General features: G+C 42.6%; 1 protein-coding gene across 2 annotated transcripts in view; it reads right to left on the bottom strand.

The window, feature by feature from the left end:
• The window catches only part of LOC106606440 (guanine nucleotide-binding protein G(o) subunit alpha), a 35,700-nt gene that overhangs the window by 10,797 nt on the left and 741 nt on the right, over positions 1–24,162 (bottom strand). For both annotated transcript variants that reach the window (XM_014202653.1, XM_045721303.1), the window contains exons 3-8: positions 20,964–21,055; positions 20,033–20,125; positions 17,452–17,612; positions 10,251–10,379; positions 5,517–5,646; positions 5,135–5,206 (exon numbers count right to left, since the gene is read on the bottom strand). In XM_014202653.1, coding sequence (XP_014058128.1) covers positions 5,135–5,206; positions 5,517–5,646; positions 10,251–10,379; positions 17,452–17,612; positions 20,033–20,125; positions 20,964–21,055 — 677 coding nt within the window. The remainder of the gene's footprint in view (positions 1–5,134; positions 5,207–5,516; positions 5,647–10,250; positions 10,380–17,451; positions 17,613–20,032; positions 20,126–20,963; positions 21,056–24,162) is intronic.

The raw sequence follows: 24,162 nt of genomic DNA, 5'->3' as shown, positions 1-24,162 counted from the left end.
ATGTGAAAGACAAGAGAAATGAGTTGGGAGGTTGGCCATGCCCTACCACTGTGATTGAGATATACACTGCTCAAAAAAATAAAAAAGGGAACACTTAAACACCACAATGTAACTCCAAGTCAATCACACTTCTGTGAAATCAAACTGTCCACTTAGGAAGCAACACTGATTGACAATAAATTTCACATGCTGTTGTGCAAATGGAAAAGACAACAGGTGGAAATTATAGGCAATTAGCAAGACACCCCCAATAAAGGAGTGGTTCTGCAGGTGGTGACCACAGACCACTTCTCAGTTCCTATGCTTCCTGGCTGTTTTGGTCACTTTTGAATGCTGGCGGTGCTTTCACTCTAGTGGTAGCATGAGACGGAGTCTACAACCTACACAAGTGGCTCAGGTAGTGCAGCTCATCCAGGATGGCACATCAATGCGAGCTGTGGCAAGAAGGTTTGCTGTGTCTGTCAGCGTAGTGTCCAGAGCATGGAGGCGCTACCAGGAGACAGGCCAGTACATCAGGAGACGTGGAGGAGGCCGTAGGAGGGCAACAACCCAGCAGCAGGACCGCTACCTCCGCCTTTGTGCAAGGAGGAGCAGGAGGAGCACTGCCAGAGCCCTGCAAAATGACCTCCAGCAGGCCACAAATGTGCATGTGTCTGCTCAAACGGTCAGAAACAGACTCCATGAGGGTGGTATGAGGGCCCGACGTCCACAGGTGGGGGTTGTGCTTACAGCCCAACACCGTGCAGAACATTTGGCATTTGCCAGAGAACACCAAGATTGGCAAATTCGCCATTGGCGCCTTGTGCTCTTCACAGATGAAAGCAGGTTCACACTGAGCACGTGACAGAGTCCGAAGACGCCGTGGAGAACGTTCTACTGCCTGCAACATCCTCCAGCATGACCGGTTTGGCGGTGGGTCAGTCATGGTGTGGGGTGGCATTTCTTTGGGGGGGGGGCCGCACAGCCCTCCATGTGCTCGCCAGAGGTAGCCCGACTGCCATTAGGTACCGAGATGAGATCCTCAGACCCCTTGTGAGACCATATGCTGGTGTGGTTGGCCCTGGGTTCCTCCTAATGCAAGACAATGCTAGACCTCATGTGGCTGGAGTGTGTCAGCAGTTCCTGCAAGAGGAAGGCATTGATGCTATGGACTGGCCCGCCCGTTCCCCAGACCTGAATCCAATTGAGCACATCTGGGACATCATGTCTCGCTCCATCCACCAACGCCACGTTGCACCACAGACTGTCCAGGAGTTGGCGGATGCTTTAGTCCAGGTCTGGGAGGAGATCCCTCAGGAGACCGTCCGCCACCTCATCAGGAGCATGCCCAGGCGTTATAGGGAGGTCATACAGGCACGTGGTGGCCACACACACTACTGAGCCTCATTTTGACTTGTTTTAAGGACTTACATCAAAGTTGGATCAGCCTGTAGTGTGGTTTTCTACTTTAATTTTGAGTGTGACTCCAAATCCAGACCTCCATGGGTGTCACGTCCTGACCAGTATAAGGGTTATTTGTTATTGTAGTTTGGTCAGGACGTGGCAGAGAGTATTTGTTTTATGTGGTTCGGGGTGGTGGTTTATTTAGTAGGGCGTTTGATTTATTATTTCCGTTTTTTGGGGGTAATGTTCTATGTTTGTATTTCTATGTGGTCTCTGGTTTTTTGTATTTCTATGTCTGGTTTATTGGGGTTGGACTCTCAATTGGAGGCAGGTGTTTTCTCGTTGCCTCTGATTGGGAGTCCTATATATGGGTATGTGTTTGGTTTAGTGTTTGTGGGAGATTGTGTCTTGTTTTGCATGTGTGAGCCTGACAAGACTTTTGTTGTTCGTGAGTTCTTCGTTTTTGTTATTTTGGTGTTCACTTTATTTAAAATAAATATCAAGATGAGCATCCACATTCCTGCTGCGTTTTGGTCCTCCATTCCCGACGACAACCGTTACAGTGGGTTGATACATTGGATTTCCATTGATTATTTGTGTGATTGTGTTGTCAGCACATTCAACTATGTAAAGAAAAAAGTATTTAATAAGATGTCATTCATTCAGATCTAGGATGTATTAGTGTTCCCTTAATTTTTTTTAGATCATACATACATACATATGTATACACACACACACACATATGTATGTATGTATGTATGTATGTATATATACACATATGCATATATGTATGTGTATATGTATATACACGTGTACATACATACACACATCAAAAATAAGACTTTACTGAGTTAGAGTTCATAAGGAAATCAGTCAATTTAAATGCATTCATTAGCCCCAAATCTATGGATTTCACATGTGCATCTGTTGGTCACAGATATCATAAAAAAATGTGGGCGTGGATCAGAAAACCATTCAGTATCTGGTGTGAGCACCATTTGCCTCATGCAGCACGACACATCTCCTTTACATATAGAGTGGATCAGGCTGTTGATTGCAGCTTGTGGAATGTTGTCCCACTCCTCTTCAATGGCTGTGTAAAGTTGGATATTGGCGGGAACTGGAACGCGCTGTTGTACACCTCAATCCACAGCATCCCAAACATGCTTAATGGGTGACATGTCTGAGTATGCAGGCCATGGAAGAACTGGGACATTTTCAGCTTCTAGGAATTGTGTACAGATCCTTGCAACATGGGGCCGCGCATCATCATGCTGAAACATGAAGTGATGGCGGCAAATGAATGGCACGACAATGGGCCTCAGGACCTCGTCATAGCATCTGTGCATTCAAATTGCCATCGATAAAATGCAATTGTCTTTTGTGGTGGTTAATTTCTGCATTACCAAATGACGAGAGAGAAACTTCACACACCAGTCAGTTATTATTAAAGATGTAGTTTAAGTATAAGAGCTTTGCAATAGCACTGACGTTCAATGATGCACCATTTCTAATGAACCATTGAAAGTGAAAACACAAAAGTACAAATATCTTTTATAGCCAAGATACACCCCTCTCAACCTACATGACGAACAATAGATACATAGAATGGTTACAAGGTTAAGATTTGTATGTAAGGGTATCTATAATACATAGCAGACAGTTACTGCTGTGTCAACAGTTTATTGTATAGACCAGTGTCTGGCCCTCCTACTCCAAACTGGAACCGTCTAGCACAAAAACACCAACTCATCCAATGGCATAACTCAATTGTCAACTCTAGATACTCCCATCTCAAGTAAAACCCCTTCTTGACCCCACTTCTGGACAAGCTCACTGAGGGGAATGAGTCTCTAGGTCATATACTATCCCAGGATAAGTGCAACATCAGAGAGGACATGGTTCCATACACTGCCATACACCTCCCCCCAATGCCAAACGAGGGAGTGACTTGCGCACAGACATTGTGGAGACAAGTAATTGGTTCTCCATTAATCATGCCATCCCTTCACATGGTTTAAGAATAGGTAAAGACACATTCACATATAAAGACAATGTTCCATCCTGTCCTCTTCCCTTTCTGATATTCTGCATAACACCAGATGCATGTAAAAGACAAGTCTGACCTCTCCCCTTTCTGGGCCCCAGGTGACTGAGCCCCAGCTGAGGGAAGAAGTGCAACTGCCGACACCAGAGTCCAAAGGAATACATTCTAATAACAGGTATATCACATAAGCATATTATGCAGATAAGACATCTTAATTATCTATGTTACCCAACTAATTCTGATTCATTCGCCACACTGTTGTCTATAGCTTATGCCTGCTCATAGCTTATGCCTGCTCATACCATAACCATCGCCACCATAGGGCACTGTTCACAACAGTGACATCAGCAAAACGCTCACCCACACAATGCCATACACGTGGTCTGCGGTTGTGAGGCTGGTTGGACATACTGCCAAATTCTCTATAACGTTGGAGTCGGCTTATGGTAGAAAATTAACATTCAATTCTCTGGCAACAGCTCTGGTGAACATTCCTACAGTCAGCATGCCAATTGCACACTCAATCAAAACTTGAGACATGTGGCATTGCGTTGTGTGACAAAACTACACATTTTAGAGTGGCCTTTTATTGTCCACAGCACAAGATGCACCTGTATAATGATCATGCTGTGTAATCAGCTTCTTGATATGCCACAACTGTGGATGGAGTATCTTGGCAAACGAGAACTGCTCACTGTAAACATTTGAGAGAAAAGCTTTTTGTGCACATGGAACATTTCTGGGATTTTTTTATTTCAGTTCATAGAACCTGGGACCAACACTTTACATGTTGCGTTTCTATTTTTGTTGAGCGTAATTAACGACAGAAAACACCCGCAACTGAAAACTGATTATGACTCACATCCACAGTCCAAACGTCTTTTACAACCTTTTAGTCTAAACGAGACAAATTAAAACAAGCTCGTTACACGCTTTTTATAAACAGTCCTCCCGGCTTCAGCGCTGAACTGAGATCACCTCAATTATGCCCCTTGTGTGGTAATTGCCTGTGTCTGAGGCAATTAGAGGCAGTTGTGCCGCCTGCGGCTGGCTGGGTAGAGGTGGTTAGCAGGAGGCACTCTGGGGACTCCATGGGCTTTAATTACATCCACTGGGCTGCCCTCAGCAGGTCACAGCGTTGTGCTTTTATTTAACCTTTATTTATACAGCTCAGTCAATTAAACACCATGATGCGATGGCGACATGTTTGAACGTTGTGGAAAATTCAGAAGGAGCTGTGTCATGTGGAACAGAAAGGCCTCTCGGACGTGTAGAATAAGGAATCATGTCAGCTCCATATGTGATATGCCTGAACTTGGCCCTGGACTCTGCAACACCGCATAGACAGCCCCAAGCACGTGACATTGGGAGTACAGGAAGATGTTTCCTCTAAAACCACTGTTCCAGGGACATATTATTTTCTCCCCATAATTGAAATAAGGTAAGAATTGGGTGGTATGCTAATCTAATGCTTGATCTGTCATTAAGGGCAACTTCTACCTGCAGCTGAATGTGGGTAACTGGAAGTGGCCAGAGGAGAAACCATCACTAAGGTGGACAAAGTAATTTGTAACCTTGATTGGGTGTGTAATGGTTTTACTTAAGAGTGACAATGTTTGGGAAAGGCAATCAGTTCGGAGGACTGTGTTAAGACAGAAATGTGTTACGTAGGTGTTGTCAGACAATCACCATGTGAAAACTTACCAATGAGGTACTTCTGAAAACTATGTTGGTGCAGATGGAGGTAAAGAGTTCAAGGCTCTCTTGTAGTCGGTTCTAAGAGGGATATGAACAGAGTGAGCAAGCACGAGCATGACAGAGATGAAAGGGGTGTGGGGGAGATTAAGAAAATCAATGATACTGGACATAGAAGATCTAAACAAAGTTTCACTCAATCTGTCAGATATGACTTCAAATATAGATGGTACCATACACAACTTTAGGCCATTCTACTGGTTTGTTACATTGTTCTGACGTAGAGAAGGTACTGTAGTGTACACAACATCCCCCTCTACTTTTTAATCAAAGCTGAGACTGAACAGCTCTAACTCCCATACCTTCTGCTAAATGGTATACTATCTATTACCATAGAGCGGTCCTCCATCAGGGTCATGTCGTAGTCACTGAGCGCCACAACAAACAGTAAGGCCCGGACACAGTCAAAGTAGCTGAGCCACTTCCTCCTCTTGGTCCGCTGGCCGCCCACATCATACATCCTGTAGGTAGGCAGACAGACAACTTTATTCACAACTTAGAGACATGAGGTGACAGAACAAATTAACAGGCTACAGTTTCTGGTGTCAATCATTTAATTTCCAAAGACTTATAAAATATGTACATCACCCTCAACAAGGGATATTGTAAGTTTGAGGTTGAAAAGGTTGAAAGCACTGAAGCAAAACACCTTAAATAGTGTATGAACGATGGACAGACTTCATATAACTGAAGTAAATCTGAAGAAAGATTTGACAGATTGGTACAGTCACTTGGGGAGAGTTATTGGCAGCAGTGTCCAGATGCAACATGTGGTAAAAATGTTTTTATTTATTTCATGTCACTGTTAATAACATAACTTAAATTTCACTAATTATATCCTGTGTCATCTTGAAATGTGATTAACATAAATGAAGCAAAATAACTTACAGATCCATTCAAATGCATGAAAATAGTCCAGAATGTTCAACATAATTGACTGGAAAAATAAACGAAATAACTCCACAACCGCCCATCACAAATGTTTCCAACTTCCACATGTCATTGATTTGTCCTTCTGTCCACACAAGGTGTCAGGTACAAGGGAAATGAGAGTTCCAGAATCAATGTGATTCTCCACTCCAATTCTCCAGTTCCACCTTGGGACTTAAAACATATGTCTCCACATCAGCTCACACTTCATCTATAGTGAACAAAAATATAAAATGCAATAAATTCAAAGACTTTACTGAGTTACAGTTAGATATGAATCTGTTGGTCACATATCTTATTTTTTTTTTAAAGATAGATGTGTGGATCAGAAAACCAGTCAGTATTTGGTGTGACCACCATTTGCCTCATGCAGGCGACATCTCCTTTGCATAGAGCGGATCAGGTTTGTGGCCTGTGGAATGTTGTTCCACTCTTCAATGGCTGTGTTTAGTTTCTGGATATTGGCGGGAACTGGAAGACGCTGTCGTACACATCAATCCAAAGCATCCCAAACATGCTCAATGGATGACATGTCTGGTGTGTATGCATGCCATGGAAGAACTGGGACATTTCTCAGCTTCCAAGAATTGTGTACAGATGCTTCTGACATGGGGCCGTGCATTATCATGCTGAAACATGTGGAGTTATGACAAGACAATGGTCCTCAGGATCTCGTCACAGTATCGCTGTATATTCAAAATTGCCATCGATAAAATGCAATTGTGTTCGTTATCCGTAGCTTATGTCTGCCCATACCATAAACCCACCATAGGGCACTATTCACAACGATGACATCAGCAAACCGCTCGCCCACATGACGCCATACATTTGGTCTGCAGTTGTGAGGCTGGCTGGACGTACCGCAAAATTCTCTAAAATGATGTTGGAGGCAGCTTATGTTAGAGAAATTAACATTGAATTCTCTGGCAACAGCTCTGGGTGGACATGCCAATTGTACGCTTCCTCAAACCTTGAGACATCTGTGGCACTGTGTTGTGTGACAAAACCGTACATTTTATAGTGGCCTTTTGTCCCCAGCACAAGGTGGACCTGTGTAATGATCATTCTGTTTAATCAGCTTCTTGATATGCCACACCTGTCAGGTGGATGGATTATTTTGGCAAAGGAGAAATGCTCGCTAACAGGGATGTAAACAAATATGTGAACATAATTTGAGAAATAAGCTTTTTGTGCATATGGAACATTTCTGTGATCGATTTTTGTTCAGAGTATATTACACCCAGCACCACCAGCAAACACAGGAATAGGCCTACTGTACTCCAGTCTCTAGGGATTAACAACAAGATCGTAGCAGTCTGGTCCCTTATTGTACGTGCTGTAACCAACAACTCTGAGGATTGTCTAAAACACAAACAGTAGGAGTAGAGCATTCTGGGCTAAACATTTAAACCGGAAAAGTAGTATTCCATGTTGAATCCCTGTGAAGCTCAGGGTCTTGGTGACACAGGTCATTGTGATAGTGACCAACCTGCATCTGACAGTCACCAGGAGTGTGATTACACTACCCTTGTCAGAGACACTTAAGCCGTGTCTTTGGGGTCACATTTTGTTTTAAAACCCGGCATAGCAAAGATAGCCTGGTCCCATACGGCATACAACTCTTCCATAGGTGTCATGTCATACAATGAACGAACACACAACACAGAGGAGTTAGCTAATTACTGGACTACAAGGCTACAGCAGCAATCCCTGAGATAACGGTGATTGAGGTAGAGTATTTTTGGAACCATTACAAGACTGCTACATGACTGGGTCTCTGATACACACTCATAAACGTTGGGCTTGTCGTGATGAGAAAAAAATAAAGTTGACATTTAATGTTGCTGAAGTTCCGTTTCACAACCAACTGTATCCACGTCTAATACCTGGTAGTGTCATTGATCATTGTTCTACGTCGAAAGCACAGGAGTGGAGCTGAAGCATGATGACGTGATGTGTTCCGAAGGCTGGAGCACAGTACAAGGAGAATCAGCAAGGAGAGAAGGGGGTGTTGAGGGGATTTAGTGGCCATTAGGAGGAAACCTCTTGCTATTCCTTCTCTCTCTCTCTCTCAGAAGCACAGAGAGCACGAGGACATGAGCGAGAGACGTCAATATCTCATAGGTCTGATTCATTCCTCAGTATGCCGCCTCCCTTGCAGCTGTGAGCGGGGTGTCTGCTAGCACTCCTCAGGCACACCTCGCTAAGTCGTGAGAAGGGCCAGATGGGGCCACCATGGGACATTAGAGCCCAGAGAGTAGGGCAATCAGCAGGGTAGGCCGGTTTATAACCCAACCCCTTCCCACCCTGGAGATCAGCATGCTCCTTCTTTGTACCAAGACACTTTGGGAAAAGTGCAGTCCAACAAATGATTCTGATCACCAGAAGGCATACTCAACTGTTTACTACACTGAAACACTACATTTGTTTCAGTCAAACAGAAGCCCTGGCTCTTGGTTTGCTATAAAGCTGAAGGATAGAGCTGGTGAAATGTAGATGGAACTTGAGCTGCACAAATCCATTCCCACTTTATTTATTATTTTTTTCCAATGGGCACACTCATTTTGCAAGCGGGGAATAACATTCACCACCCGAATCTACAGTACTCAATACAATGGCAAACTCCACCTTCACTGCCCACGTAGTTTGGCATCCCCTGGCTATTATTCACATTTGGCCACATTCATTATTCAATAAGGTCAATTGAAGAAGACAGCAAAACATTTGACTGAAATTAGAGGCATTGATATTGCATGGAGATTTCAAGAAAAGTCATGCAGATGTAATGGATTTGATTTAAAACGCATACATTTCATTATTGAAGAAATTAAACCGAAGGGGGGTTTGGAAATGATAATACAAGCAACAAAAATACATATTAAATATAATTGATTTCAAGTGTCCTATAAACTTTGCTCAATATTTCATGATTACATAGAAACACAAAACTAAAAAACTATTAGCAGCATATAAACTAGATATTACCAAATGAGTACAAAAATTACTTAATCATTTTCTTAGCTGCCTTTATCGATTTATGCAATTTTGTGCCCTTTGTCCATGGCATCACATTGTGGGAACAAAGTGATATGGCTGCGGTATGATTCACTAAGTTCCACCCACCCCTCCATGTCACAGCAAGGCAAGCCAAAAAAGAACAAAGATTAATTCATGGCTCTAAGGTGTCTGACAAGCCAAATGTCATAATTTCTGTTTGCCCCTGTAGTACATTTTAAAATGGTAGACATCCGAGTGATCCTTTTATTTTTCTAGGAATAGTCACAATATGACGTGTCTAACGGTCATTTTTGTATTCACGCTGGGCTGAAGCACGTCTGGGTACGCTTGCATTTATGAATTCAAGCCTCTGGAAAACAGTACTGCATCTTGGGAAAGTGGTTGCCATCAGTTTAAACTTTAATACATGACAATCTCTAATGACGTGATAGTAATTCACCGACAATCTTCCTGCACAGTTCTCTGTGCATCAGGAGACCAAGAAGCCAGAGACAAACTGACAACTTGTCTGAAGCCATTTCTTTTACAATCACACACAGCTGAAACACCAGACATACAGAGGCTTCTTATAGACAGGCGTGAGGCAAAGAGGGAACATTGTCTTGATACTACAACAGTTTACTAGAATGAGTCAATACAGAATTGGTTTGGTTTGAGATGAAGCACTATGGACATTCATAATAATGCTCATTTGAAAATGGTCACTCAAGGAACCATAAAATGACAAGCAGAATTATTTTTGAAATATGACCCCGTTGCCTGTAATCATGTAGTGTTGTCAGTATGACACCAACCCGCTCTAAACAGCCATACCACAAACCCATTCACAACACCACCCACCTGCCTACAGAAATGACACTATGATACTGAACTGAGAATGTATGATCACACAGAATATTTAAGGTATCAATGGGTGTCATTGTCTTATGACAGAGTTGTTCGTTATACTCAGAAGTAAGACAATGGAGGTGTACATTTGTTATAAAGAACATATGCAAAATAACGTTTAGAAAGCATGATGAATGTATTGGACAAGATTCATGGGTGGACGAATTATGGACTGGTTTAGACAAGGCAATTCTCACATGAAATAGAGCCAGTGAGAACCATTGCTTACCTGAAAACCATGTGATTGACTGGAAACTGAGTCTCGATGATTCCGGAGGTTCGCACTCTCACCCGCAGTACGTCCGCCTCAGTGGGAATGTATCTGGGAGAGATGATCCGATTTATGTTCTCAAAGAAACTGTGAAAGGCAGATGGAGGAAACGACAGTCAAAACAAACAAAAACAGCTTTAAGAACGTAAATGGTTTAACTGAAGAACATAAAATCAGGCAATGTTGATTAAAAAAAAAAAAAAATAAAATAAAGTTTTTTTAAAACATGGTGAATTATGTTCAAAATGATATTTTATTGATGCATTAACAACCTCTCTGGGATCGTTCGGGACGCTAGCTTCCCACCTCGCCAACAGCCAGTGAAATTGCAGGGCGCCAAATTCAAACAGAAATCTCATAATTACAATTCCTCAAACATACAAGTATTATACACCATTTTAAAGATAAACTTCTTGTTAATCCAGCCACAGTGTCGGATTTCGAAAAGGCTTTACGGCGAAAGCACACCATGCAATTATGTTAGGTCAGCGCCTAGCCACAGAAAACCATACAGCCATTTTCCAAAGAAGGAGAGGTGTCACAAAAGTCAGAAATAGCTTTAAAATGAATCACTAACCTTTGATGATCTTCACCGGATGGCACTCCTAGGACTCCATGTTAGACAATAAATGTGTGTTTTGTTCGATAAAGTTCATCTTTTTGTCCAAAAACCTCATTTGAAATTGGCGCGATGTTCAGAAATGCATTGTCTCAAACAAACATCTGGTGAAATTGCAGAGAGCCACATCAAATTACAGAAATACTCATCATAAACATTGATGAAAGATACAAGTGTTATACATAGGATTAAAGATAAACTTCTTGTTAATCAGTGCATAACGGAGTAAAAATAAAATTACACTCCAAATGTTTGGGGTCACGTAGAAATGTTCTTGTTTTTGAAAGAAAAGCGCAACTGGCAGCGTCATTAAATAGTACCCGCAAAACACCAGTCTCAACATCAACAGTGAAGAGGTGACTCCAGGATGCTGGCCTTCTAGGCATAGTTCCTTCTCAAACTAGACACTAATGTACTTGTCCTCTTGCTCAGTTGTGCACCGGGGCCTCCAACTCCTCTTTTGCTGTTCTGTGAAGGGAGTAGTACACAGCGTTGTACGAGATCTTCAGTTTTTCTCATGGAATAGCCTTCATTTCTCAGAACAAGAATAGATTGACGAGTTCCAGAAGTAAGTCTTTGTTTCTGGCCATTTTGATCCTGTAATCGAACCCACAAATGCAGATACTCAACTAGTCTAAAGAAGGCCAGTTGAATTGCTTCTTTAAAATCAGAACAGTTTTCACCTGTGCTAACATAATTGCAAAAGGGTTTTCTGATGATCAATTAGCCTTTTAAAAAATTAGAAACTCAGATTAGCTAACAACCTGCCATTGGAACACAGTAGTGATGGTTGCTGATAATGGGCCTCTGTACGCCTATGTAGATATTCCATTAAAAAAACAAATATACCGTTTCCAGCTACAATAGTCATTTACAACATTAACAATGTCTACACTGTATTTCTGATCAATTTGATGTTATTTTAAAATGGACATAAAATGTACTTTCAAAATCAAGGACATTTCTAAGTGACCCCAAACCTTTGAATGGTAGTGTATGTATATATGATGAGTTGTATGAGTATATGGTCTCCGAGGCAGTTTAATGAGTAACTTGTACTGAGCGAGAGAGAGAGAGAGAGAGACGGGAGAGAAATCTAAATGAAGCAGTCATTTGGGAGTGTGGGATCCACCACCAGAGGACAGTCCACCAAGTGGCTGGCTAGGTGGGATCCACCACCAGAGGACAGTCCACCAAGTGGCTGGCTAGGTGGGATCCACCACCAGAGGACCAGCATTCTAATTTATGTGATGAAACAAACGTCCACACAAAAAGTATTCTGTGAGAGACGCTTTGTGTTGAACGTGTTCATAGAAAACTCACTTCATCCGTAGGATCCACGGGGACTTGAGTCAGAAGATGTCCATAGTGATAAGGGATAGTCAAAAACATCCAAAACTGTGAATGGTGTTAAAACACACCAAGCCTTAGGGAAATGGCCAGTCTCTAGAATTTGCAATTATAAAGCATGTTCCGTATCAACACACCTTCAAGGCTTTTACTCATTGTATGCAAATCAGGTTCATGAGCCATATCAACGCAAGCTTTTTACTGGAATACTTTGAAGGTATAATGGCATAGCTCTGTTACCATAGCCAGACTGTTTCAGCAGAGCTCTAAAAGCAAAGTGCTTTCCATAAGAGAGAACTCATCATTAGAACACGTCAAAACAACAAGTCACTTCTCATGCCACAATAAAAAGGTACAGACAACCATTAGAAGGGAAAGGCCAAATGAGTAGTGTTGATCTAAGGGGGGAGGAATAACATGACATATTGGAGCTGACCTTTTGATCACACAGCAATTAGCACTTCTCACAAAGCAACACACACAAGCTGGCACAGTAGAGAATGTCACAAAGCGCTGTAAACTGATACCTAGAGGGTGCGACAGAGGCTTCCGCCAACCACCTTTCTACCCACGCTGCACTACACCGCCACGAGCCAGGCATTCGTGACATTCCGGTCCAGTCTCATTGTGTCATCCACCAAAGATGCACACCCACCCCCTCCCTCCATCCTCACACCCTCCTCGAATGCAGCACTCCCTACATGGCACTGGTGATTTTGAGTTGTGGCCAACAGGCCCTGGGTTCAAATAGTATTAGTTGCCATTCAAATACATTGAGCGTTTGATTGAACCTGGCCTGGAGTGTGCCGGGTGTGCAGAGGCTATTCCATTGGTTCCATTGCCCAAGACAAGTTCAATTGAGCGCAGCTAAAGTATGCGAAAGAAGATGAATACCATTTCAACCCAGGTCTGGTGGCCATGAAGCCCACGCCAAACTGTCCACTGTCCGGCAGGCCATAGTGGCATGTCAGTGGGCCACGGAGGCCCAGACTACAGGGGCGGGAGCTCCAGGCAGGCTCAGCTGCAGTGGGGGGGGGTTGATCCAACCTAGCACCCTCAAACAGGACACCAAGCCTGGGTACGGTCATGACACCCACTGCTATCCTCTGCTGGGCTGCTGTCTTGAAGGATCGGGAGTTTGGAAGCAGAGCTTCAAAGTGATGGGGATGGACTGTACAAGCAGTTCTTTTCAGCTTGGGTTAGCAGTGTTTACAGAAGCCAACAGTTCCAGTTCCTCAGCCTCCTCTAAAACCCAGTGGAACAGTAAAGAACTACAGGTCAGGACAGTTGATTCAGAACAGGTCTGTATGAAAAAAAACAGTTGTCTCTTCTACATGTAAGCTGTCAGTTTACTGTATAGCCTCTTGGACAGTCTCAATACTTAAGTTCTCTCCTCATTACCTTTCATGTCACAATACTCTAGAATGGCTTCCTCTCCTCATCACCTTCCCTTCATGACTACCGATGAGTGAAAGGTTTCCATTATATTGCTTTCACCTGAAGTGACCTGCGAGATCAGTGATCGGCAGAGGAGAGAAGACCAGGAAAAAACGTTGAGCCTTTGAGTCCATTTTTAAAAGGGCAACAGGGGTTCAGTCAATCATAATTTCCTCCCTTCACAATCCAGAGGAAGTCAAAGTGTGTCACGACCGTCTGATCTGCCAATTCATGTGGAAGAGATCAATTAGAACAGGAGGTCTAACAGACAGAGGACAGACTGGGGAGAGAGCTGGGACAGAGGTAATCCTTAGTCATATCAAGGGTGTCTGAAATGGAACCCTAAACCCTAGTGACTAAAGGGTTCTGATCTAAAGTGGTGCACTATAAAGGGAACAGGGTACCATTTTAGATGCAGACAGACTCTTTATTTACGTGTGGTCTAAGGACAGTGGGAGAGAATGGGAGGTAGAGAGCTGGGAAGAAAGAGGTGATCCTTAATGTCACATCACAACTCCCGCTCCCAGCCAGAGGAGGAGACACTAGGAGTCCCGATAATGAAGTTGTCATGGTGGACTGGTCTTTCCTCAGTCTGGGAAGATACTTAACACTTGGATCCTCACACGAAAGAACCCGGCACCTGTTGTTTCACTGATAAGAGCACCCGCCCTTTCACTTTTACATATACACAGAGTACAAAACATTACAAACACCAGCTCTTTCCATGACATACTGACCAGGTGAATCCAGCTGAAAGCTATGATCTCTTACTGATGTCAATTGTTAAATCGGGTTAAAGAAGGATTTTTAAGCCTGGAGACAATTGTGAAATGGATTGTGCATGTGTGCCATTCAGAGGGTGAATGGGCAAGACAAAAGATTAAGGTGCCTTTGAACGGGGTATGTTAGTAGGTGCCAGGCGCAACGGTTTGAGTGCGTCAAGAACTGCAACATTACTGGGTTTTTAAACGCACAACAGTTCCCTGTGTTTATCAAGAATGGTCCACCACAGATGGACATCCAGCCAACTTGACAACTGTGGGAAGTATTGGAGTCAACATGGGGTCAGCATTCCTGCGGAACGCTTTTGATACCTTGTAGAGTCCACGCCCCGACAAATTGAGGCTGTTCTGAGGGCAAAAGGGGGTGCAACTCAAAAGTGTGTGTGTGCACCTCTGCTGGCTTGCCTCTGAAGCTAAGCAGGGTTGGTCCCTGGATGGGAGACCAGGAGCCCTTTATCATGACTCAGTTCTATTACATTACACGAGTCATTAGATGACAGCATCTTCTGTAGGGGGAGTTTTGTTAATTAAGATCTGCGACACTCGGTCTGAACATTAACACGTCACTTGCAGTACGGCTTTGGAAGCAAAAGGAACTTTCATATTAGCAATAAATCATTTTCCAAAATCAAAAGGTTCAATTGATACACACCTTTATATGGTTAGGGTTCCCACTTGGCCATATTTTCATGTTACAGCGCTTGTTTACAGAAAACAGACAGAGTGAACTACCTGTGCTATTTAGCCATCTGCGTCTCCGAACACCTGTTTGTAAACAGAAGAGACACCACAAACATGTTGTCACTAAAAAAATAAAAAAATAAACTGTCCGCTGCAACTGTCCCCCCTACAGTAAGTGTTATTATTGTGATGTGAAAGTATAGGCATTTATGTTTCTAGAACCGTGCCGCAATTGAGAATCAATTCACGTTTAGATGGAATATTTGGCTGTTTCGGCTTCCAGAGCCAATTCATCCTTTAAACAGAACATGTAAGGTCCTTGGACTAAGGAGTAAGGTTAGGTTCCTTTAATCCATTATTGGGCTAGGAGATCAGATGCTGCTGGAAGTGGTGTTGGAGGGTCAGTAGGAGGCACTCTGGTCTAAAAAAGATGAATGCCCCAGGGCTGTGATCGAGACATTGCACTGAGTAGGGTTCCGTCTTTTGGATGGAACATTAAACGGGTGTCCTGACTCTGTCTTCACTAAATATTCCCATGGCACTTATTGTTAACAGTATGGGGGGGTTAACCCCGGTGTCCTGGCTAAATTTACAATCTGGCCCTCATTCTATCATGGCCACATCATCCCGAGCTTCCAATTGGCTCATTCATTCCTCCTCCCCCCCTTCTCTCCCATGTAACTACTCCCCAAGATCATTGCTGTAAATGAGAATGTTCAGTCAACTTACCTGGTAAAATAAGGGCACATTCTTTTAAATACTTTTTTTTTATCAAATAAAACTCACGACATCAGTGTGAAACATAACTAAAGAGAGCAGAGCAGAATGCTTCCGCCGTTAACCCAAACCATAATCCACACTTCACTTGAACAACACCCCATTCAGCAAAGGTAATGTCCCTGAAAACAAGGCATAAAGAGGCACTAAATTGGGATTTGATGACACTTGAAACAAAATGTCATAAAAACCCGCCACACTTCACATGAAGCGCCTAATTGCGTCGCTCACCAAGGACGTGGTGCTATGTCCCATCATATCACATGCTTAGAAACACAGCTGATCAACCCCCACAACAGAGGACGTGTGTCTGACACCAGAACAATAAAATAATAACTATTCTGAGCATGACCTCAGTTCAGGGCAGGGGCCTGTTTTGGGAACATGTAAAACACACACATGCCTCCAACTACAGAATGACATCATGGTGTTTAAGTAGCCATCTACATAAGCAGTCTAATATACAGGAGTATATTCAAAAAGAAGACAAATCGAGAATAAACTGGTGCAGATTAAATTGGAGCTGGGTAACGTCACAATACATGTGGATCCACCACCAACCCCTCTGGCTGGCAATCCCATACATAGCCCTCTGATGCCACCTTAGCAACAAACCCATACATAGCCCTCTGATGCCACCTTACCAACAACTGCCCCCCAGGTGGTGGGTAAAGTAAAGCTGAATTGCTGTGAAGCAGAACACGTGGCCGCTGCTTAGTTCATAACGCAGACAGTCAGGAGTCTTTTAACCAATTATCCCAATCACAACACGCCTCTGTAAATAGTAGTATGTACACAATCCCCGGTTATCGTCCCCTCACTTGCTCACTAGACACACAAGCATTTCAAACTTAATTCTCATGTCTTTTTTTCCATGTCCTTTTTGAACCAACCACCACGTTTACAAAGATATTCCACAGGCATTACATTATAATGAAGGACCAATTAAAAATGTCAATTCAGCAAAATGTCAGGAGAATCATTTCCTGTGACGGATGTATTTTTTTGCTACAATCCCATTATGTGCATATCGACGAGGAAGTAAGCAAAGGCTTCCCTTGTACGACCTGTGAGGATCCACACGGTCTAGTCAGTCTGAACGAGGTGGGACAGCGCAGATACAACATGCGTCACGACACCAGTAGCACGATTCTTGATTTTCCACGGCAAAGAAGAAAAGCAGCCACGAGACAGACTATTAAACTCTATGAGCCTTTAAGAACCTGCTTTATGTCATATGCTTTCTGCTATACCGTCAATTATAGGATGTGAGTGACGACAGTGAAAAAGACCACATTGCTGCTACCTCACTCTCCAATAGAGGTTGATTATATATATATATATATATATATATATAATATATAGTGTTAAAACCAAAACGCAGCATTTCTATCAACTTCCACTGTTTCACCATGAAATTCAGTGAGCTCCATATGTGGTTTCCTTGACATGATAATACTTCAGAGAACTGTGATACTGAGTACAGTGACAACACTACATGTAAGGTACTCACTAGAGCGCGGAGTCATTCAGTTGGAACTCGTAGCCCCTGGCAGCTGCAGCTCTCACACCCTGGTCGGCCCAGAGAGCACAGAAAGACAGGGCCACAAACGGCAGCAGCTCCCCGTCCTCCCCGAAACACTGGCCACAGGACAGCACAGAGCGGGCATGGGCCTGTATGGGGACAACAGGCAGAGGGCTTCATGATCACCGATACTCCAGGGCAGTGGTTCCCAAACTTTTTATAGTCCCGTACCCCTTCAAACATTCAACCTTCAGCTGCGTACACCCTCTAGCACCAGGGACAGCGCACCCTCAAATGTTTTTTTGCCATCATTGTAAGCCTGCCCCACACGCAAAATGATACATTAAAACATAAGAATGAGTGGGAGTTGTCACAACCCGGCTCGTGGGAAGTGACAAACAGCTCTTATAGGACCAGGGCACAAATAATAATCAATCATTTTGCTCCTTATTTAACCATCTTACATATAAAACCTTATTTGTTCATCAGAAATTGTGAATAACTCACCACAGGTTAATGAGAAGGGTGTGCTTGAAAGGATGCACATAACTCTGCAATGTTGGGTTGTATTGGAGAGTCTGTCATAAATAATTTCTCCCAGTCTGTGCCTGTATTTAGTTTTCATGCTAGTGAAGGCTGAGAATCCACTCTCATATAGGTACATGGTTGCAAAGGGCATCAGTGACTTAACAGCGCAATTTGCCAAGGCAGGATACTCTGAGCGCAGCCCAATCCAAAAATCTGGCAGTGGCGTGTGATTAAAATCAATTCTCACAGAATCGCTTGTTGTAATTTCAATGAGGCTTTCTTGTTCAGTTCATCGGTAAGTGGACTGGAGGCAGGGCATGAAAGGGATAACGAATCCAGTTGTTTGCATCATCCGTATCGTGAAAGTACCTGCGTAATTATTCACCAAACTCACTCAGGTGCTTCGCTATATCACATTTGACATCGTCGGTAAGCTTGAGTTCATTTGCACAAAAAAAAAAAAAATCATACAATAATGTAAAGACCTGTGTGTTGTCCTTGTTAATGCAGACAGAGAAGAGCTCCAACTTCTTAATCATAGCCTCAATTTTGTCCCACACATTGAATATAGTTGTGGAGAGTCCCTTTAATCCTAGATTCAGATCATTCAGGCGAGAAAAAACATCACCCAGATAGGCCAGTCGTGTGAAAAACTCATCATGCAAGAGGTTAGACAAGTGAAAATTATGGTCAGTAAAGAAAAGTTTAAGCTCGTCTGTCAATTTAAAAAACAAACGTGTCAATACTTTGCCCCTTGATAACCAGCACACTTCTGTATGTTGTAAAAGCGTTACATGGTCGCCGCCCATTTCTTTGCATAGTGCAGAAAATACACGAGAGTTCAGGGGCCTTGCTTTAACAAAATTAACCATTTTCACTGTAGTGTCCAAAACGTCTTTCAAGCTGTCAGGCATTCCTTTGGCAGCAAGGGCCTCTCAGTGGATACTGCAGTGTACCCATGTGGTGTTGGGAGCAACTGCTTGCACGAGCGTTACCACTCCACTATGTCTCTCTGTCATGGCTTTTGCACCTTCAGTACAGATACCAACATGAGCAGCAGCTACATACAGATCGTTAGTGGAATTCCCGCGAGAGAGTAATGGTTAATGTGATTGGATGTTAATTATTTGACTAGGCTACCTGTATTTGACGTTGTGTTGTTATTTCACTGAACACTAGATGGTTTCATTTTATTTTTGGCAGTGAAACGAGGCTAATCAGGAGAATTTTTTTTTTTTAAGTTTAAAAAATATATATATATTTAAATGTGAATCAGATTTTTATTTGGCGTACCCCCGACGGCATTTCCCCAGTTTGGGAATATGATGAAAATGTGCTGTCTCGGGTCGTGTTCATTAGGGAATGAAAGACATATGCTTTTTTTATTTGAGTTTTGCTATGTAAAATGAGTGTTTCTTATTGGACTAGTCCAGGTAGTCCCTCTCGGTTTCAGTCTTTTCTTCCATTTGGTCTTAATGAACAACCCAACTAAATCATAATGACAGATGTAGAAGATAAATGCCAGTCCCTGTGTCCACTTGTCGTTATTAGTGAGGTCAAGAAAGATGTATGAGGCAAAGAGGCCTTTAAACTTCGAGATATGGCTTGTGATCGTGTAAGGGACATAGCTAGGAGAATACCAGAGCAATGCTGACATCTAACGTGACATCTGAGCGCTACAGTTTCAAAAAGAGGAAACTATGACCATGGGCAGAGATGTACGTCTAAAACTGGGCTGACTAGTTACACGGTATGATCCTGTTAGGTCAACATGTGTTAAATGGGGGTACAGAATGTGTTGCATCATTACTAGAGGGTGTGAATAGAGACCATATTTCAATAATGTGTGCTGTATCTGTATGATAGAAGACCACAAATGGTCTTCTGGCTAGTACCCTCTGCTAGTTGTGGTTTATGTATCTGTTGCCTGGAGTAACTATGTATTTTAAATTGTCAAATCAAAAAGGCCCTAACAAGGTGGTCAGTAAGTAGCTCACATGAGATGATGCTCCAAGACTAGCTGCTAGCTCTTCTCCCTCACCTTGTTCTTCTTGTTGGCCAGATTAATCCTCAGCAGTCCCATGCCGCGCAGCACAAACTTCATGGAGGTCAGGAGGTTATCCAGCACTGCAGCCTGTGAAGGGAGGGAGTTTGAGTTTTATTTTGGTATACATGGCAGCTAAAATCTGAAGTGTGAATACATCAAGAAAGACAAGTAAATCAATAAATATGTTCACTAATCGAGAAAGTTCAGTAGTCTGATGGAATCACTCATGGAGGGCTCAGTTTAAATACTTCGGATGGGGAGTGAGAGATGGAGGGAGAGAGAGGGGTGACTATTGAGCACTGGGACTGGGCTATTCTTCACAACACTGCAGATAGAACAAACATTTGAATGATTCCCTATTCTACCAGACAGATATTCATGCCTGTTCTATGTGAATGTTCAATAACATAACACCCACCTTTACAGACCCCTAGCTAAGGACAATACACAGTAAAAAAAACATGGTTTGAACAGTATACCTAGCATTATATAGCTACCATTAACCGCACCAAAGCTGTTCTACCTCCATGGTCTGATTGGTAGGAGGTAGAATCACCTTTCCCAAACCCCAGCCCCCATACATCCAGACGCAACAACTCCCTCCCTAAACTCCCAAGTGGAGTCACTATCAGCTACATCAGTGCCCTGTCCAGCCCAAACACTATTCGATTAAGCATCAGTAAGAGCATTTTCTTGCAGAATGGAAGCATACAGTATTAATCGAGGGCAGTATGCATTGATCATGGTATCGTGACTGTTGAATACAGCCTTTTTAAGCCAACAACATAACAGGCTATGGGCCTGTCTGGGTTCTTTAGAATAGTGAGAATGTAGTGTAACAAAGCCAAGAATCCCCTTTAAAGAAAAAAACAAATACCACAACACATTCGAGAATCTCTGCCAAGGAGGGTAAAGCGTGCAGTACCTTGAAGCTAATAAGCTCTGGCTTGGAGAAGCCATGACTGTGGATGATCTTCATCTGCTTGACCATGGTACTCTTACCACTCTCTGCAGCACCTGGAACAAAGTAGTCATCACATCTGTGCAATCTAATGCCAACTTAAATCACAAACATAAATACATTAAATATATTCTGCAGTGACATGGTTGGCCATATCTGTGATTTGTAACCAACCTGGTCTCAGAGCATTTCGTATTTTTTTGTACATAAATCCAAGACACCACATTTAGTATGATATGTTACGTTTCTTATGGTATGTATTCATTTGTGGATGTCCATCACCCATTTCGTATGATATGTTAAGAATTACAATTTCTAATTACATGTTACGACTCTGCAAAACATTTCATATGTTACAAATTCCAGGTAGGTGGCTAAGGTTAGCTAGCTCGCTAACTTTAGAGTTAAATTCCTAAACTTGTTTAAAGGGTTAAGGTTATGGGAAGGGTTAGGGATCGCTAACATGCTCGTAGTTGCAAAATATCAAGTAGTTAAAAAGTTGACAATTAGCTAAAATGCTAAAGTTGTACATGCTGAGATTCTAAATTATCTAGCAACCATTTGCATTATAAGGTTAAGTTTAGGAGTTAGGTTAAAGGGTTAAGGTTAGGCAAAGGGCTAGCTAAAATGGTTAAGGTCAGGGTCAGTGTTGGAAAAATACCCAACCTTCATACTTGAATATAAGTAAAGATTCCTTAATAGAAAATGACTCAAGTAAAAGTGAGTCACCCAGTAAAATAGTACTGAGTGAAAAAGTCAGAGTATTTGGTTTTAAATAGGCTTAATTATCAAAAGTAAATGTAATTGCTGTAACTTTTTGGGTGACCTGGCCAAATTCACACTGTAGAAATATGAGTTATAGATCTATTACTCTAGTTGAACGCAAGTCTAAGAAGCGGTAGATCTGTTCTTTTGCGTCTTCAAATGGCTAAAATAACTTTGGGATTATGGAAAATATATATCACAAGGATTTAGATGGTTGAATGATTCTCTACACTAGAGCAGCTTATTTTGTTAAACTGAAATTAGGCAAACTACAAAATTGTAACACGTAAAGTGTTGGTGCCATGTTTCATTGGCTGAAGTAAAAGATCCCAGTAATGTCCCACACACAAAAAGCTTATTTCTATCAAATTTAGTACATCCCTGTTAATGAGCATGTCACCTTTGCCAAGATAATCCATCCACCTGACAGGTGTGGCATATCAAGAAGCTGATTAAACAGCATCATTACACAGGTGCCCTTGTGCTGGGGACAATACAATGCTTATCTAAAGAATTTGCAGTTTTGACACAATGCCACAGATGTCGCAAGTTGAGGGGAAAGGGGGGATATTTAGTCAGTTGTCCAACAATGTATTCAACTGAAATGTGTCTTCCGCATTTAACCCAACCCCTCTGAATCATAGAGGTGTGGGGGGCTGCCATAATCAACATCTTCGGCACCCAGGGAACAGTGGGTTAACTGCCTTGCTCAGGGGCAGAACGACAGATTTTTACCTTGTCAGCTCGTGGATTCGATCCAGCAACCTTCCGGTTACTGGCCAAACCCTCTAACCACAAGCCATGCAATTGGCATGCTGACTGCAGGAATGTCCACCAGAGCTGTTTCCAGAGAATGTAATGGTCATTTCTATACCATAAGCCACCTCCTACATTGTTTTAGAGAATTTGGCAGTATGTCCACCTGGCCTCACAACTGCAGACCACGTGTAACCACGCCAGGCCCTCCAGATCCAGCTTCTTCACCTGCGGGATCGTCTGAGACCAGTCACCCAGACAGCTGATTAAACTGTAGGTTTGCACAATCTATGAATTTCTGCACAAACTGCCAGAAACTTTCTCAGGGAAGCTCATCAGCATGCTCATCGTCCTCACCAGGGTCTTGACCTGACTGCAGTTCAGCACCGTAACCTACTTCAGTGGGCAAATGCTCACCTTCGATGGACACTGGCACGATGGAATGGTGTGCTCTTCACGGACGAATCCCAGTTTCAACTGTACCGGGCAGATGGCAGACAGTGTGTATGGCGTTGTGTGGGCAAGCGATTTGTGGTTGTCAACGTTGGGAACAGAGTGCCCCAGTGGTGGTGGGGTTATGGTATGCCCAGTCATAAGCTATGGACAGCGAACACGATTGCAATTTATCGATGGCAAATTTGAATATGAAGAGATCGAGGCCCATTGTCATACCATTCTTCCGCCGCCATCACCTCATGTTTCAACATGATACTGCACGGCCCCATGTAGCAAGGATCTTTACACAATTCCTGAAAGCTGAAAATGCCCCAGTTCTTCCATGGCTTGCATACTCACCAGACTTTACTCACCAGAAATGTCACCCATTGAGCATATTTGTGATGCTCTGGATCAACAGCATGTTCAAGTTCCCACCAATATTCAGCAACTTTGCACAGCCATGAAGAGGAGTGGGACAACATTCCACAATCAACAGCCTGATCAACTCTAAGCGAAGGAGATGTGAAGGAGATGTATTGCACTGCATGAGGAAAATGGTGGTCACACCAAATACTGACTGGTTCTGATCCTCGGCCCTACCTTTTTTTTTAAGGTATGTGACCAACAGATGCATATCTGTAATCCCAGTCATGTGAAATCCATAGATTAGGGCCTAATGAATTTATTAAAAATTTACTGATTTCCTGTAACTCAGTAAAATCTTTGAAATGGTTGCATATCACATTCATATTTTTGTTCAGTGTATTACAGTTTTAGCAACCAATGGCGGAGCAATTTCTGCAGTGTAACTAAGTATCAAAAGTATACATAATTTTAAATTCCTCATTAAGCAAACACAGCACCAACACTCATACATTTACAAACAAAGCATTTGTGTTTAGTGAGTCCACCAGATCAGAGGCAGGAGATGACCAGGGATGTTCTCTTGATAATTGTGTGAATTGGACACTTTTCTTGTCCTGTTAAACATTCGAAACGTAAAGAGTACTTTTTTGTGTCAGGGAACATGCACGGAGTAAAAAGTACATTATTTTCTTTAGGAATGTAGTGGAGTAAAAGTAGTCAAAAATATAAGAGTACAGATACCACAAAATAACTACAGTAGTAGGGCCTACTTCAAAGTATTTTTTCTTAAGTACTGTACATAATTGGGAAGGGTTAGCTAACATGCAAAGTATATCAA

Source organism: Salmo salar, chromosome ssa06 (genome assembly GCF_905237065.1).
Source record: "Salmo salar chromosome ssa06, Ssal_v3.1, whole genome shotgun sequence".
In the NCBI taxonomy this organism is placed as follows: domain Eukaryota; kingdom Metazoa; phylum Chordata; class Actinopteri; order Salmoniformes; family Salmonidae; genus Salmo; species Salmo salar.
Note: the sequence above shows the minus strand (reverse complement) of the source record. Positions and strands in the feature narration are given on the sequence as shown.